The 16,551-nt window shown below is 40.0% G+C and overlaps 1 protein-coding gene across 7 annotated transcripts in view; it reads right to left on the reverse strand.

The window, feature by feature from the left end:
• Positions 1-16,551, reverse strand: part of VPS13D (vacuolar protein sorting 13 homolog D) — a 183,906-nt gene that overhangs the window by 40,579 nt on the left and 126,776 nt on the right. For all 7 annotated transcript variants that reach the window (XM_019541549.1, XM_019541552.1, XM_019541550.1 and 4 more), the window contains 2 exons: positions 8,246-8,378; positions 5,967-6,162 (listed from right to left, as the gene is read on the reverse strand). In XM_019541549.1, coding sequence (XP_019397094.1) covers positions 5,967-6,162; positions 8,246-8,378 — 329 coding nt within the window. The remainder of the gene's footprint in view (positions 1-5,966; positions 6,163-8,245; positions 8,379-16,551) is intronic.

Consider the following 16,551-nt stretch of genomic DNA (forward strand, 5'->3'; position numbering starts at 1 on the left):
GAAGGGTTTTTGAACCCGAAAGCTTGCTTAATAATTGTTTTCCAACTATTTAAGTTGGTCTAATAAAAGATATCAGATTCACACAATGAACCTTGTCTGCCTATGCCCTTAGACCAACACAGCTACAACTTACACCCCCATAACATATTTTCATAACACTTGACTGCCCTGGACTACAATAACATTATTCTTAATACTGACAAAAAGAAGAGTAGTAATTAGAAGATCCAATGGGCTTGTATACAACTAGATGCTGAAGGAACTAAACTGGAAGCTCCTCAGAGCAGGACCCTTGTGTTCATTTACGAATGCTGTCAAGAAATAAATCTCTAATGCCCAAATCTGTGGATGACTGCAACATGTGCCAAGAAAGCGGACACTCTAAAAGCCATACAACTAAAGACTTCTTTAACATTTTCCACTTCCTATTGTTCACCACACAAATGAGGAAACCGGAACAAAATTTAAGTGACATGCCCAGGGTAACCGAGGTATGATGGTTCAAAATTCCAGTTTTCTACTTCTTTATCTGGGTTCAGATATTTCTATTACAGTCATATGTTTTCACCAATTTTGGTACCCAAGTAACCTTCTCAGCTTTCTAACCTAACTGGAGTCCTACATTGTTAAACTGTAGACAAAGGTGGGAGATTTCTAGCCTTGGGGCTTAGTTGTTGATCTTTGGAACAAAATATTTAATATTAAGGTATAATGCAGGCCTAAAAACGCTAAGTACGTTCTCTGATACAACATTATAACATTTAAATGCTGCCATATGGAAAAAATAATTGGCTCCTTATTCTCTCTCCAAGATGTGGAAGAGACATTTTATTTTGGACCAAAACACGGACTGTTCCATATAATTTGGAGTTTGAAAAACAGGCGTGCAATTTGCCTGGAAGCATAACTGCACAGTAAGATAGAATTGGGTCTTCTTCACCTAAGGACCTTTACTATTCCTTTGGTTTGAAGACAAATACTTTCTGATTACAGCTGCTAACTCTGATGTCTAATTTTAGAGTTTTGTTTAGCGCACACAAAATGAACACTTAAAAAAATTGCAACAATTGTCTCAAAGAAGCCTGATGGCAGAAAAACAAATGTAAAAGTAATAAATGCCCTCAAAAATCCTTTGCCTATTCTGCAGACTACTACTTTCTCCAAGGTGTGCACTCAATACGTAGCAATTTCCATTAAACTAGCGATGGCAATTTAAGGCCAAAATGGTAAAAGCAAAACTGTTTTTTTTTCCTTGCAATTATATTAATCTACCATGACCAAATAATACATATCCTTTTCCCATCAGATAGTCCAACAGAAAGTGAGTCATGCACTTTCATAAGTTTATTCAAAGAAAAGATTTTTTTTCTGAGGAACTGGTAAGAGCTTTACATAAGCTGCACTATCATGAGAAACGTATTGTTCTGAGCTTTTGAGCTTCAGGGAGTATTTAGAGTTCAGCCAAACAGAAGGAAAAGGACATCACTTGGAATGCATTTTTTGTTTTAGTGGAAGCTTAGCTCTTTTATATGTGGCAACGATGCTTCAGCTGATTTCCAAAATGTTTTGTGGCCAAAGCTGGCAATCATTTAAAAATAAATTAAAAAAAAAAAAAAAAAAATCAGGCACCCTCACTTAAGAGACTATAACCGAGTCCCATTATTTCGTGCTCTAATATCCGCAAGGAATCATACACCTCGAAGGTAAATTTAGTTTTGAGTTTAGTTTGCTAGAACAAGGCGGGTGTAGGGAGCCTCAAAACCCTAGGCCCCACTGCCTTGGGTGGAGAGAAGCTAAGGGACATCACCCTGACCGAGGCATTAGGCAGGCAGTCAGCAGCAGTTCTTCTCTGCTGCTCTCTGGCAGAAGCTGCAACCATCAAGGCACTGAGCGTCTGGGCTTGGTCTGGCTTTTGGATTCTGCCCCAGTGGTGTAAAGGGGAGATGGTAGGTCTTGGGCAGCCTCCACTCCTCTATACTCTTGTCTAGGTGTACACATCAAAGATCTTCGTGACCAGACCCTCTTAAGTGTAAACCATGATCCAGAGGATCGACGGCAACCTGCTAGTTTGACTTTTGCCAAACAGGCTGTTCATAAACACACCCTGAAAAATAAGACATTCAAAGTCCAAAAATAATTACTTTTTCTCATAATATTGATGAGAAGTAGAAAAAACAAATAAATCGTAGTTTACTGGTCTAACCTTGTTCTAAGCACACAGGCTCATATATTACATTTTAATTTTAAGAACATTTAGACCTTTAAATCATAATGTCAGCATGCTCTTGAAAACTTCATTTAGACTCAATGCCAGTTCCAGAAACAGCATTAGGAAGTAAAGGGGCCTTTCTAGTTCTGGTTTACAAAAAAACAAACAACCTGGGAGCAAACAATCTTGTCTCTTCTGTTTTGAGAAAAAAGATGGGAAGGGAGGAGTCTGAACACTACTCAAACCGTATGGGACACCTTCTGTTCACAATCACACAATGAAACGTCTACCAACTCCAAGACAACTGGAGCCCAGGCTTCTCAGGCAGAATTCTCCCAAGCCTGAATTTAAAGAAGGGGATCTACGGGAACAAAAATGGCATCACATTTGTTCTTTGGGCATCCGCAGCAGGTGAGGGTGAAAAATATTGCTGAGGTCGGAACTGAATGAAAAATGTGGATAATATCTACCCATTAACAAGACAGGCACATCTTAAATTGCATAGGCTTTCATTTGACAAATTTGTCTAGTGTACAGGGATGCAGAAGGGCAGCAAGTCTATCACTGCCCTGCTTCTCACTAAAACTCTAGATTTTAAATCTGTTGGTTAAAAGCAATTAAAACCAATTGTTCCAGCTATTTTTTCCCCCGTAGTTGATGAAATGTAGATATGTAGTTGTGAGAGCTCACCGGTCAGATCTGTCCCAACAAACATTGTCAGAAAGAATCTAACCTTTGGAATATGTGATGTGCGAGCACTAAGAGTTGAACCTCTAAGAAAACTATTAGATGTGCCAGTGTGAAAGAGCAGGAAGGTTATGGAGGGTATTTCTCTTCTCTCTTGTTCTGTCTTCTTCCCATTTAGACAAATACCACACTAACAGGAAATAAATTTCCTCACTCTTAAACATAAAAGCTACAACAGATGGAATTGCAAAAAATGTTCATTTACCCACAACTCTATTTGACTTGCATGTTAACAATCTGCCCCTGAGTTTGTACAGATACATGGCATGCATCTGAGATGGGAGTGGGAGCTTAGTGATGGCATGGCATCAGTTAGTTTTTGAGTCCATCCACTTTGCAAGGTTCAACACTGCTAAGAAGCCCTGCTTGAACTCTCTTTTCATTTCTGCATAGATCTTAACTTGGAAAAAAACCCAAAAACCATCTAAATGGCCCAGCACACAGAGCAGAAAATGCAACCTGAGCCAGCACATTCAGTTTGGAACACTGTTTTATTCTGATTCCAAACCACACATAGCTGAACAGTTAACAAATGCAATTAAGGGATTTTGGTACACAACAGTCACAACAAATCCAAATCCTTTGTTGTTGCTCTCTGCTTTCCTTTCCCCTGAAAAAGTTGCTTGTTTGATTAAATAGATAAATCAAAAAAAGTGGGTATGGTATAGGATTACCTTACAACCTTTCACAAAATGTCTGGGGAAACTGAGGGGCAAGGATTTTTTGCAGGTGGACTAACTACATGGTTGGTGGGGCTGAGTACATTTTACCGTACACGGACTGGAAACCTGTGATTAAATTTTCTTTTAGGAGAAGTAGTGGCCTCAAATAGGTTTTCTGACTTAGTTACTGGAAAGAGTATTTTTTGTCTTTACGAGTGATGATGGGTCACAACATTTCATAGGCCAGCTAATGTTATACGCAAGTTCTGAATGTTGCACAGGGTGTTCTGAACACTGCATGCAGAACTTTGCTCGGTGGACACAGCAAACAAAACTTAGTCCAAATTTAATGACCCATGTAGTTGGGATAAAGATAGGCAAGCTTTCGAATGCAAGTCATTCTTTGTTAGACCTGATGAAGCATGTCTTGCATTCAAAAGCTTGTCTAACTTTATCCCAGCTACATAGCTGGCCCAATAAAATATATTACCCTAAGAAATCCTTGCCTCTTGCATAATTTCTGGGCCATTGTGGCTATATCTTGTAGTTCAATTCAAATGTCCTAACCTGTGCTTAGTCTGTTAATTGCTAAAGGTAATAGGCTAATGGGACTACATGGCTACATGCCCTCTCCATCCTTGCTTCCTGGCTAGTTTCTCAATGTCAAGCGACATAATTACTGGCAATATTGCAAACAGGGTGGAAATTCATGAACAGAAACATACTTCAACAGTGCACTGAAACAGATAAGCACATAGACATCTCAAACACTTTTTAATAAAGTATGAAGGAACATTTACTCTGTTTCCATGTGCCCTAACTTGCTGCCTGCCTGAGACGCAGCATGATGATTTTTCTAATGTAATGCAGGTGGATTTTTTAAATTCTTCTTTACTTACCTGAACTATGATGCCATACCTTTTAATTCTACAAATAAAATAAAAGGCCCAAGTCCATGTGGCTACATACTAGCAGCTCCCATTATCTCTCCAAGCCAGAATTATATTAATTTAGTCATTTACTCAGATTGACTTTTACATTTGATGAAGGAAGTTGAATAAGGGGCCCTGTTATACCAAGATCTATCACTACTGACAAAAGATAGGCTAACTGGATCCTGTGAGTCATAACATGCATTTCAAACTTGTACTACTCATCTGTGGTTCAAACTGCTGGTACATCCTATTTTCACAACAAAGTATGTGTAGGTCTGCATTCTTCGAAGTTTCCTGCACCTCACTCGCACTTCATCAGGCTTATTGTTCCTAACTGAAACAGAGATGGCAGACACCTCGGGATTTAAGTGTGGCATAATAAAATGCAGGAAATGGAAAAGCCAAATGGAAAGACTACAGGATCCCTTCAGGGGCAGCGAGGGAGGAAGAAAGGGAGAAACCCCCCTCGCCAACCTGAGAAATAAATATACGTAGGATTTGGTTTTTTACTCCTCTGTTATGCACTATGATGCAGACAACAGTCAGACCACAGCTCATCCTTATCACCTAAGAAATTAATGCCATTTAACTACAATAATTAAGATCCTAATTCCCTTCAATCCTGCTTTCTGGAAACTGCAGAACCTCCTTCTTCCCTGATCATTCATTTTAATAATTATGATATAAATAATAACACATATTTATTTCAAACATACTTAACATTATTCAACTTTACTTCTGGTGGCCAGACACTAGTCAAAGTAAGGCATACTAAAACACACGCACAAGTCTGTACGAGAGAGTGTGTACAGATGCACTGTCACAAGCTTGTGTAATTTATGGGGTATGTTATTTCCACGTACGATCTTATATACATATGATCTATCTGCAATATAGAAAACATGCATACACACACACACACTCACAAATGTCATACCAGCACATCCTTAATAAAAATTGTTTTTTCAAGAGCATTAGAAGAGATCTTCAGAACTCTTTAACCACTTTGAAAGACCTGCTTTCTATGTGATCTTTTAATGGAAGATGGGGAAAAAAACAAACCCCCCAAAACCACATTTGCAGTCCCTCTCTGCTTCAGGCTACCAAGATGAGTTATTAAATTTAATTTCTTAAAATTTCATAACCTATTTTAATATGCTGCAATGATAATGTCTTATTGTACATTATAGTTTCCCTGCACCAGTCTTACTAGCAAATAAGGTCATGTTAGTGTCTGCAAACACAAGATATTAAGGAGGAGGAAATGGAATAAAATGGGAGCATGAGACTAATACTACTATGCAGTCAATTTTGTACAATTACCATTCCTTTGGGTTAGGAACAGAAACTGGAATGTTTTGCATTAGGGTGTGCAGACACATTATCAGTTAGAAATGTAAAACATTTACTGACCTTGGTCCACTAAGAGTTGCGGTATCTCTCACTGCCTGGGCTGTTTCTGAAGCAAAATCCAGAGCTCCAGCCACTGGCTTGGTTACTGTGCCAACCAAGCCTTTACCAAGGCCTGACATAAAACCACTAACTCCCCCTTCGGTTTTCACACCTTCCACTGTTGAAGTTATTACACTTGTCAATCCACCAATGATACCTAAGTGAAGACAACAAAAACAAGAGTTGGTCCAGCACCACCTGATCATGTGAACAATTTAACATTACAAAATTTTATACGATTTAGGATAGGAACTGGAGAACACTAGGTTCACTTGGCAATTGTTAGGATGAATGTAAGGAGACAAAACACAAAAGCACGAACTGGAATTTTAATATTGATACTGGGAAGGTGCACCTTGCTCTTACAAAACTTTAAGAGTAATGAGAACCTGAGGGCGGCAAAAAGTTTGGAACATACTGAAAATTCAATGCAGTGGATGACAATACGTACAGTGTAACAATATGCTCCATAAACTGCATCTCTCAGCCAAAGAAGAGCATTCTCCAGCATCATAAAGCTTTCTGGCCCACTGCCCAACAAACTGATTTACCGAGATGACTGCCAGCTCCGGATTCTCTAACTCTGTAGCAACTGATTGCACTTTTGACTTGTCCACTTTCAAAATACTGGCCAAGCAGCACCCAGATGCATTTAGGAGTTGGGAAGCAGACAGTATTAAGCATTTAAATTACTTCATTTGAGCAACTATGACAGATTGCAAAAACCTGGGAAAATTCCTATATTTCACCAGACAGAATCTAATAGTTAATTGCTTCTTTGAAGAAATGGAAAGAGGAAGCATTAAAAAGAAACAGATTTAAAACAAAAGACATAATACTGCTAATTAACTGATAAAATAGCACGATGAAATGTTTCTAATTGACTTCATTAGGCATGAACATATTTCAGATTTCAGATGTTCCTAGCAACGTAATTTATACCAGATTTTAGAACACATAAATTCTGAAGCTGGGAATAACCAAAGAACTTTACTTTTAAAGAGATATCTAATATGATCCATTTAAAACAGGGCTGCCCAACTTGCAAGCAGTCAAGAGCCACATGCCCTGGCAGTTGCACAAGGGCAAGCCATAGCTCCCTCTGGGCCACACACCCCATGGAGGTCCCTCTACTGCTGCAGCATGTGCTCGTCCCAGTGCGTGCCCGTGATCCTCTCCCCGCCTGGTCCCGACTGCACCACCTGGTTGCACAGGCAATCCCCTCCCTACCCCTGCTGCACCGTACAGCCCAGGCTCACCCTCAGCTCCCTGCACCGTCCAACTGCCCCATCAGCAGGGGCACAATAGCTGAAGCAATAGGGAGAATGGCAGCTGGGCAGGAGCCCAGGGGATGTATATTAACCCCTCCCCTAAGTTAAACAGCCCTGCTTTCAAATGTCAGTGTAATCTGTTTACTGACCCTATTCACTATTGCGAAGATTATTTCAGTGTCATTTTTATTATTTAGAATTAAATTTCACTCTGCGCAGAAAACACTTGAGACCGTTAACAAATGCCCTGTAATTTTCTGTTTGTAAAAGTACACAAGTTTTTGAAAATCAGAAAAGGAACACTCATGTTTATGACTGAAATTTTGACTACACTCAAGTTTGCAACAGCTTAATTACAGATACGACTTCAGACAAATGGAACTGATGCAAAGCAACATAAAAATACTCAACAAATTTAAACTTGCTTGGTATTGGTTCAGTTTAATTCAGTAGAGAATTAATTTAAAGCTAAACTGATGTAAGACTTCAATCAAATTAAGTGTCCATGTTGTCTTTTGCAATTGGTTTTTGGGTCTATTAAAAGTTTAAGTAGAGCAAGTCTACAGGCTTAATTCTGCAAGGGAAATAAGGTCTGCGGGACCTGAAGGTGAGCAGCAACAGCTTACATCAAAACCATTCATTTTTTTACCACTAGCTGAAAATTTTATTACATTGTTGGTACAGACCAATAGTATGTAAGGATGTTTATGAATCTACATGGACACTGAAGTTTTGGCTGATATTCTTCCTTAATTTTAGTGTTGGTGTACAAAAGCAAACTTAAAATTAAAATCCCAATCACACTAAAAGGAAAGCCAGCAATTTCTCCATTCCCTCAAGCTACAAATAACTGACTAGACGAGTAGTTCGCACAGCACCGCATTGTCTTTCTGAATACCGTTGCTTTCTGACGACAGTAAACAAGGTAGCTGAAATCGCAATACTCTGCTCTATATATTCATAACTTACCGTGAGCAAGTCCCTGTATTCCAGCCACAAGATGTTCTCCGCTAGTTGCAGCATGGTATCGAATGTACTCTCGTTCAGTTTGATGTCTGTTATCCATTGTTTTTCCCAACCCATCCGATAAAGTCCCAGCAAACTAGAAGGGGGGGAGGGAAAGGAAGCTTTTTTAAGATACAATTTCTATTGAAAAACATGTTGTGCTTATACTATTCTCAATTTTACTCCCTTAAATTCAGTAGTTATTCGCTAAAGTTCAAAACTTGATCAGTTCCTGCTTTCTTACATGATAGCATGGGAAGAGTCGTCTTCTTCGTTTGAAGGAGTGCCTTGACTACCACAGTTTATACTCATCACGGCTTTTCTCACATTAGTGTCTTCCCAAAGACTTCTACACTTGCATTCTCACTATCACCTGTGTAGACACAGCTGTAACTTTCACCTGTTCTCTTACTGAAATTAATATCGAAGCTTTATTCACTTCAACAAGAGCAAAATTACAGTCGCTGCACTTACAACTGGATCACTACTTCAAAGATTACCAATAAGAAAATACCATTTGATTAAGGAAACCTGAACTTACAATACTGATGTATTAGAGTAGCTTTCTATACACAAAAGGAAATGGTTACTTTTGGGTGCTTAGTTAGTAACCAATCATTCTGACCTGTATTTTTCAGAAGAGCTCAACTCTCATAAGGTTGGATTTTTGACTGGGTACAGAGGTGGGAGGAAACCAGCCATAACTATCATGATGGAAGCTGGTTTCTTCGAGGGAGGTGGGAGGAAACCAGCCATAACTATCATGATGGAAGCTATGAAACTTTTAAAAATACAGTTCTTATTTAGATGACTAAAGCTGAGCAACACCTTCTTGAAAACCTAACTCCATTTGTAGGTGCAGTCTGGCCCTGAGCTTCTTTGAAAATGCAATTTTTTATTTGGGATTATAATGTGTCCTGACACTGAAGCAGTTAACAAAATATAGTATGTCAACATATATATTATGTAGCATGGATGATATCTTATTGGACCAACTCTCTGGTTGGGAGAGATTTAGACAAATTCTCAGGTGCTTGTTTTTTTCTCGGACCAAAGAATGGTGCCTTGTACCCCAAAACCTGTCCAACTTTCACCTGACTATGTAGTTGATCTAATAAATGATACCACCCGCAAAAATCTTCATCTCTTGCATATTCCCTGGACCATTATGGCTACCAACGGCACTCTAACACCAATACAATATGCAACTATTTTTTAAAATGTTCCTCAACTTAAAAAAAAAAAAAAAAAAAAAATCAGTAATCTTTTCAAGTAGGCAGTAAAGTTATTTGGTCCACTTATTTCAACCAAAAGTAGTAAATGAAGTCTGTTTTATATATATCAAACTGAACAGCTTAATGTATTAAGCAAATGTCTTGTGTTGACTGTGTTTTGATCGACAGTACATGGTTGGAATGTATTCTGGAAATACAAAGTTACTGTTTCTTGACAAATCATGACCTGATCTCTGAACAAGCCCTTTCACCATAAATGCTTTATCATCAGATAAGGACTAAGAATTAACATTTAACCCGTGTTTTGTTGTTATGCAAGTTGAAAGTGTTCTGGAGTGCTGGTTAATAGGAAGCCACATACATGCCTGACCAAAATAAATGCAAGGTACTAATATAATTAAACTTTCCTGTGCAAAATCCATCAAAATAAAGAGCTAAGTGCCAATGACCTAAGCGTAACCTTTCAAAAAACTCACAAGAATGTTATTTAGACACAAAGCTATCCTTCCACAGAGATATGTGAAAAGCTTTAAGGCAAATAAGCCTGTCACAAGACTCAGAAATATGTCTGTACTGTTGTACTTTACATTTTGTAGTGAGTTAAGAGGTTGTATCTCAAAACATTGCAGCAATATAACTTGAAAGTGGCTCTATTTTGAAAAACGGCTGTTGGTGAAGCAGTGTCATGTTTATGGTAATATGTGGGATGATCCACTGGCAGATGGCTGTACTGACAGGATCCATATGCACTGCAGCACAGAAGAAAGATGTGAAGTCATCCAAGGGAAATCTTAATCAACATCTGAGCAACACCACTGCAACGTTACTGCTGTTGTGTCAAATAAAGACCACTTATAACATAAATGAAGGATTAAGACATTTACAAGTAAAAAAAAACTTGCATTAAACCACTCGGGTTCAAGCAGGAGTTATGAGAACACCAAAAATGACTCAATTCAGTTATCATAAAATAAAGACTTTTCCCTGCAGCCCACAGGGGACAGGGCAAAGAAAAATGGCCTTAAATTGCAACCATGGAAGTTTAGGTTGGATTTTAGGAAGCACTTCCTCACTATGAGGGTGGTTAAGCACTGGAAGAGGCTACCTAGAGACGCATATTTTTAAGAGCTAGTGAGATGCACCTGACTGGGATGGTTTAGTAGAGTCATCCACCCTGGCGATCTTCAAAAAGCATCTTGACGCCCATCTTGCTGGGGTCTTTCCTGCCCAAGTGCAGGGGGGCTCGACCCAATGATCTAAGGTCCCTTCCAGCCCCTGACAACTATGAATCTATGCTACCTTAAGCCAGGGACTGGACTAGATGATCTTCCAAGGTCCCTTCCAACACTACTATTCTGTGATTCGATCACCACCAGCTAAAGAAAAGGGGATTTGCCTTTTAGTGCTCTATTCATTTTTAGCCACTTTCATAAGATTACAATGTTAAACTGAACAGGGGGGTGGGGGAGAAAGGTCCTAAAACCCTACCTCTAATTGGGAATCGATACTGGAAGTGAAAAGGATGACTGGTAGGATTTTCCTATGTTACTGCAGAAGACAATACTATCTGGAACCAAAAAATAATCCAATTTTTATCATCGGCATCTCTCTCTGATAGTTTTGACATGCTCATGCTCTCCCTTCTCCTAACAGGCAGCTAGTACTTCAATTGATAAGATGGTCTTTCTGGTCATTTCGGGTATTAGTTGAGATAGAAGCCAGGAAGTGCTGAGAGTAAATACCGAAAAGCATACCAGAAAAATCTAGGTGTTCAGAATATAAACCAATAACCTTCCCTGCTCACGCTGTCACTATTTCCTAATTCACCATCTTTTCAAATGGCTTCTCAGTAAGATGCTGAGGGAAATGTCACAAAAATGTGCTTTGTTAGGGAGAGACATTTTTCTTTAATAGTTTAAATTTGTCAGTCCTGTAAGTGACATGAATGGTGCTTTGACAGCATAATAGGACTCTAGCTTTGAACTCCCTCCTTGATGGTCCTTTCACCAGCATTTATTTAATGGAAATTGTCTTCGATAGTTTTCCTTTATGTTCTAACTCAAATGAATTGCACCTTGCTATATCCTAAGACATGGAAAACTGATGTCAAGCAGAAGTGTATACCAATTAGAAACCGCGGTCTTACATAATCATTCACTTATAAAACCAGGGCCCAACCTTGCAACTCTACAACTTGCCTTGTCCTTACAAGAATGAACTTGGTGGGATAAATTTATGTTAAAGCCTTCAGGATTGAGCCCTTGCACCACTGCAAATTGAGATGCAAACAAAATCCTTACCTAGATTAACATTTTCATCCTGTAACAAAACCATTTATTATAGCAGGGTTTTTCAGTGGAATGTGGTCTATGATATAAAGGAAATCTTGCCTGTTCAGCAGAGGAGGGAAAGTATGCTAATACTAAAATCATATGCTGATCACACAAAAATATATAGTTGAAAAAAGGCTTATTTTTTTTTCTTAAAGAAGGCATTTCCTTTAAGTGTTCTGGTCAGCAATCACACACCACCGGTAATAAATTCCACATTTTCTTCTCTCCTACTGTGGCAGTTAAGTTGTGGGTATCCTTCAATTCAATATAAAAAGTGATCAAAGATTATGTCATTACTTTGTAACTTTTGGTTTAAGGACAGCTGGAACGTGGCCTGAGGTCCTGGTTGTAACAAATTTTGTACAAAAAGAAAAAATAGCTATACTGTGTGCTGATGAAATGATCAATTTTCCCTTCCTTTCGTCTGAACTGCTTTTAGAAGCTGTTCGGGTTGTTGCCAGCTACATCACTACTGGGCTTGGCTGCCCCTTTCCTGCTTAGAAATGCAAACTATTCAAAGCAGCTCCCATTATCTGAGCAAAGAGGTTTTAACCATATGAATAAAAATGAAATCCCACGACTGGTCTTGTGACTTAACCGCGCTGACACAAAACAGAAAAACGAGCATTGGCTGAATGACTTCTGACCCCTTTCTGAACTTAATATAATTATTTTAATTAGCCAAATACAAATTCAGTGGAAACTGTTCCATAACTCGTTCACTCTAAAGTGTAATCGTTTGGTTTAAAGGGATTAGAAGAGTTGATATAAAGGTTAAAGGCTCGCACACAAAGTGTGTACATAGGTGGGAGAAGGATTTTCTGGAATTCTGCCTACACTAAAAACTGTCAGGCTTCGATACAGTTTTCAAGTACTGAGCTTGAAGATCACATCAGTGCGGTTATGTGTGGTGTGGTGCCAGCCAATTACAACTGGGCAATTAGTATTACCATTATTATCATTACTATTAATGATTAAGCTTTCACAACAGCTCTCTGAGGATTTGGCCAGCAGAAGCACACCCTTTTTTTCCGTGTATAAATAGGGATCAGTTGTTCTTTCTTCAGTTTTTGCTCTTTCCATGGAAGAGAGAATAACATCCGCATTAGTCAATAGCAAGTCCTGCTTTAATGTTTAGATATGAGAACTATCTTCCTAGCAAAGCTGTAAGAAGAAAAAAAATTAGAAGTGCACAGGTTAAAAGTTCATCTTGTCATCACATGGCAATTTAAATGCTCTCTCCATGAAGATACAAGAGAAACAAGGTTAAACAGGGACAGTTCTGTTTGTGTGCTGTTGAAAATAGCACCGAGTTCCAACTTTATAAAGAATTTGGGGATTTTAATGAACTGAGAAATCAAATGTTTCCCTGTTGCCTTGCCTCTGGAGACACCATCCAAACTCTTAACAAAATTTTAACCGAAAAACACTAAGTTTTGTGTTGAACCCTTTTGGGGAAGGGAAAAAAAAGCAGAGAACTGTTGCTTTACATTGTATTCCATTTAAGTACATGGCCTTGGGATGGATAAAAGTCTGTGCACTTACCCAGAGCATGCAAATATCTGATCTTAATTGAAACAGCGCTTCTTAAATACACAAAGCCCTGTTGGTGCAATGGTATTAGCATATCTGAAGCTGACTTGCCACCCTCACTTTCAAGTTTTGAGGCTGCTAATACCATAGGGCTGAAAGCCGTTCTGCCACTACTGTGGTATTAGTAGCCTTGAAACTAGCTCCTGTAAATTTTGTGGCTTCTAATAGCAAGCAGCCCCTTCCCCTTTTTACTCCAGTTAAATGGAGTAAAAGTAGCGAGACACAGCTCCAGCTGGGTTGTAGTTTGCTTATACAGCAATTAATTACGAAGTACAGAGTGGCTTTCAAAGATGCTAGTCACTGAAATGGTTCATGGACTTAACTAAAAGAAGTCTGCTATAATACAAGGAAATGTAATGCAACCAAAAAACTGGAATGAGCACTGTGTTAAGCAAAGTCTGGAGATGTTACACATGTAAGTGGAATACGCTGTATAGCACAAATACAAGATGCAACTCACACTTGAACAAGCTAAAGGAACACAAAAGGTTAGTAAAGGAAATACAGAAAGTGGGCATCTCTTCTAAACAGTGGAAAAACAGATAGTTATAGATTACCAAATGCAACAAAATGCCATCTAAGTCATTATATTATATTCATTAGCATGGGAAACCACCAAAGCCTGTTCAAATGTAATAGATGCATGAAGAAAACAAGTGGTTTGAAAGGTTAGAAGCAAAACTGAAACGCTATTTTAAAACGCAGAATATTTGTTAATTAACAATGGTATCCATTAGAGATGCAAATATTGTTTTAAAAAACACCTGTTTAAGCTCCTCTAATTCTATTGGTTAAATGGTCCTGTGGTAGAGGGGCAGGGCAGCGTGGGGAGCTGGGGCTGAGGCTGTGGGATCGTGGCAAATTCTGCCGCCAGCCGGGACTGAAGCCCGTGGTCACAGCAGGCTCCATGCGGTGAGCATGTGGGAGCGGGAAGGCAGCAGCTCCAGCACCAGCAGTGTGGGGTGGTGCGGTCTGACGGGGTCCCTGCCCTGGTGCTGCCTGCTCTCAGTGGAGCAGCTCTGGCCAGGGCTGCCTGAAAGCTGCTGTGGATCGGGGCTGCAGCAGGGAGGTAACTAGCAGCTACCTGGGGAAATGCAGCATCCACCTGTGGATCGAGTGCCCTCTGCTAGGAGGAGTCACAGCCCTGGGGCAAGCGTACAGGTAGATGCCTTGGACATGATCCTGCATGGCACGTCCATCTGCCATGTGCCCCCAGGCTAGAAGAGCTGCCATGGGTTCTTGCCGAGCGGCAGCTGCTGAAGCCTGGGTGGGCGTGAATGGGGGGAAAGGTGGGTGGGAGGGAAGCACTGCCCGTGGTTATGGGCACCCATAGGCTGGAGGCACTGCTTGGGCATGGCATGATGTGGCTGTCTTGGTAAGCGGGCTCTGCTGTGGGGGCACCTGGCTCTGTGCCGACCACCCCTACAGCACTTGATGGCAGCACATGCTCTTATTTAAGCCCTGAGGGCCCCACTGTGCAACTTTGTCCAGGTGGCCACTAGATACCTTGCTGCTGGAGCAGCCGCACGATGCTGCAGCCTGGATCCCTGCCCCTGCTGGAGCGGCTCCCCCACTGAGCCGGGAGATGCACGTAAAACTGTTTAAATGCAGTTACCATTTAACCTTTTATATTCCTAGTATCTATCTTTTCACATCCAACTTGAGCCTTTTCTACGTGCTCCTTTTAACCTTTTTTAGTCATAAAGTGACAGGCCGACTTTGTGGTTTGGAATAAGAAATACCATCCACAGGTAGTAACAGGATGGAGTACTATCAGCGCAGCTATGTTCCACTAGCTTCATCTTTCTCTAGTTTAGAAAAAAAAAGACGACAAGGATACCATAAGCATTGCAAACCACTTTACATAGGTAAGGGGTGTAGTACCAAATCTACATTGTATAAGGCGATGAAACTATTTTGGGGCAAAGGGGGGGCAAAGAAATGACAGGGAGTGAAAAGATACAACTGACTGGGGTGCAGTACGTACAAACAACCCTACTGAAGAGGAGAGACTGGAAAATTTCACTCCTTAAACCTGATGAACAATTACCTGAAAATGATCTTAAAAGTAATATTGTTCTTAACAGAGGCGAATTGAAATAGATTTTGTAGTGAAAACAATGCGGTTTTTGAACTTGCAGTTCATTACAGGTAAGTCTAAAGTACTAACTAAGCCATCGGAGTAGGTTATCGCAGGGTCTGAGAAAGATGCATTCTTAAACCAAGCCCTGTCTCTCGAAGTTGCAGTGCAAATACGGTATAACATGAAATAAAAGTCTGGAGAGCAGGTACACATAATCTCTCCCTCCACCGCTCCAACAAACCCCAGAAATCCCCAGATCCTGAACAGTTTAATCCTAGATTAAGCAGGGTTATGCCCGTGCAAGCAAAACATCCACTTTATGCACCAGCCTTGTACACCAGTACAAAAACGTCGCCCCAAAAAGCAACACGGTTCATGTATTACCCAAAACATTTCTAGAACAGGGTCTGTAAATCGTTTCAGGATTGGGGGATTTTTTTTTCTTGCTGAGCAGGCATTAACTCAGGAAACGCAGCTCTGCTCATGCCTGGCTTAAGAAGAGGTTTGTACACTCAAAACAAGTCCACACAATAAGAAAAAGAACATTTGCAGTTTCAGGGCATCTTGCTTTTGCTGCTTTCCCCTTTGAAAAGGGAAGTATCTGGCCTTTCCCTTGTGAAATAACAATTGATGGCTTATTGCATCATTAATCTAGCCACACAAAGAATGGCCTCCAGCTACACAATTAGTGTCACCCCCTCCCTTATTTTCCACAGTGAAGTGAGAGGTGTTAACTTCAAAGCCCCTTAGAACTATTTAAATGCTAACATCACTAAGCACAGCTAATTAAGGAACCCCCCACCCCCAAATCAAGGCACTTTCAAAAACAAAAACATCATCTCTACCACCTGTCTAATGTTCAGGCTTTTTGCATAAATCTTATCAAAGGTATTGGTTACTTTGGTCCATGGCCCTTGGGGTATTTCTCTTTTCTTTTCCTTTTTTTGCATTTTCTCAACTAATCTGTTACTACAGTCAAAGACGCCTTCAGTTCCAGTCATATGCCTTCTTCATGGGCAGTACCAA

The sequence above is a fragment of the Crocodylus porosus genome, unplaced genomic scaffold (assembly GCF_001723895.1).
Source record: "Crocodylus porosus isolate Cpor-Errol unplaced genomic scaffold, CroPor_comp1, whole genome shotgun sequence".
Classification (NCBI taxonomy): Eukaryota; Metazoa; Chordata; order Crocodylia; family Crocodylidae; genus Crocodylus; species Crocodylus porosus.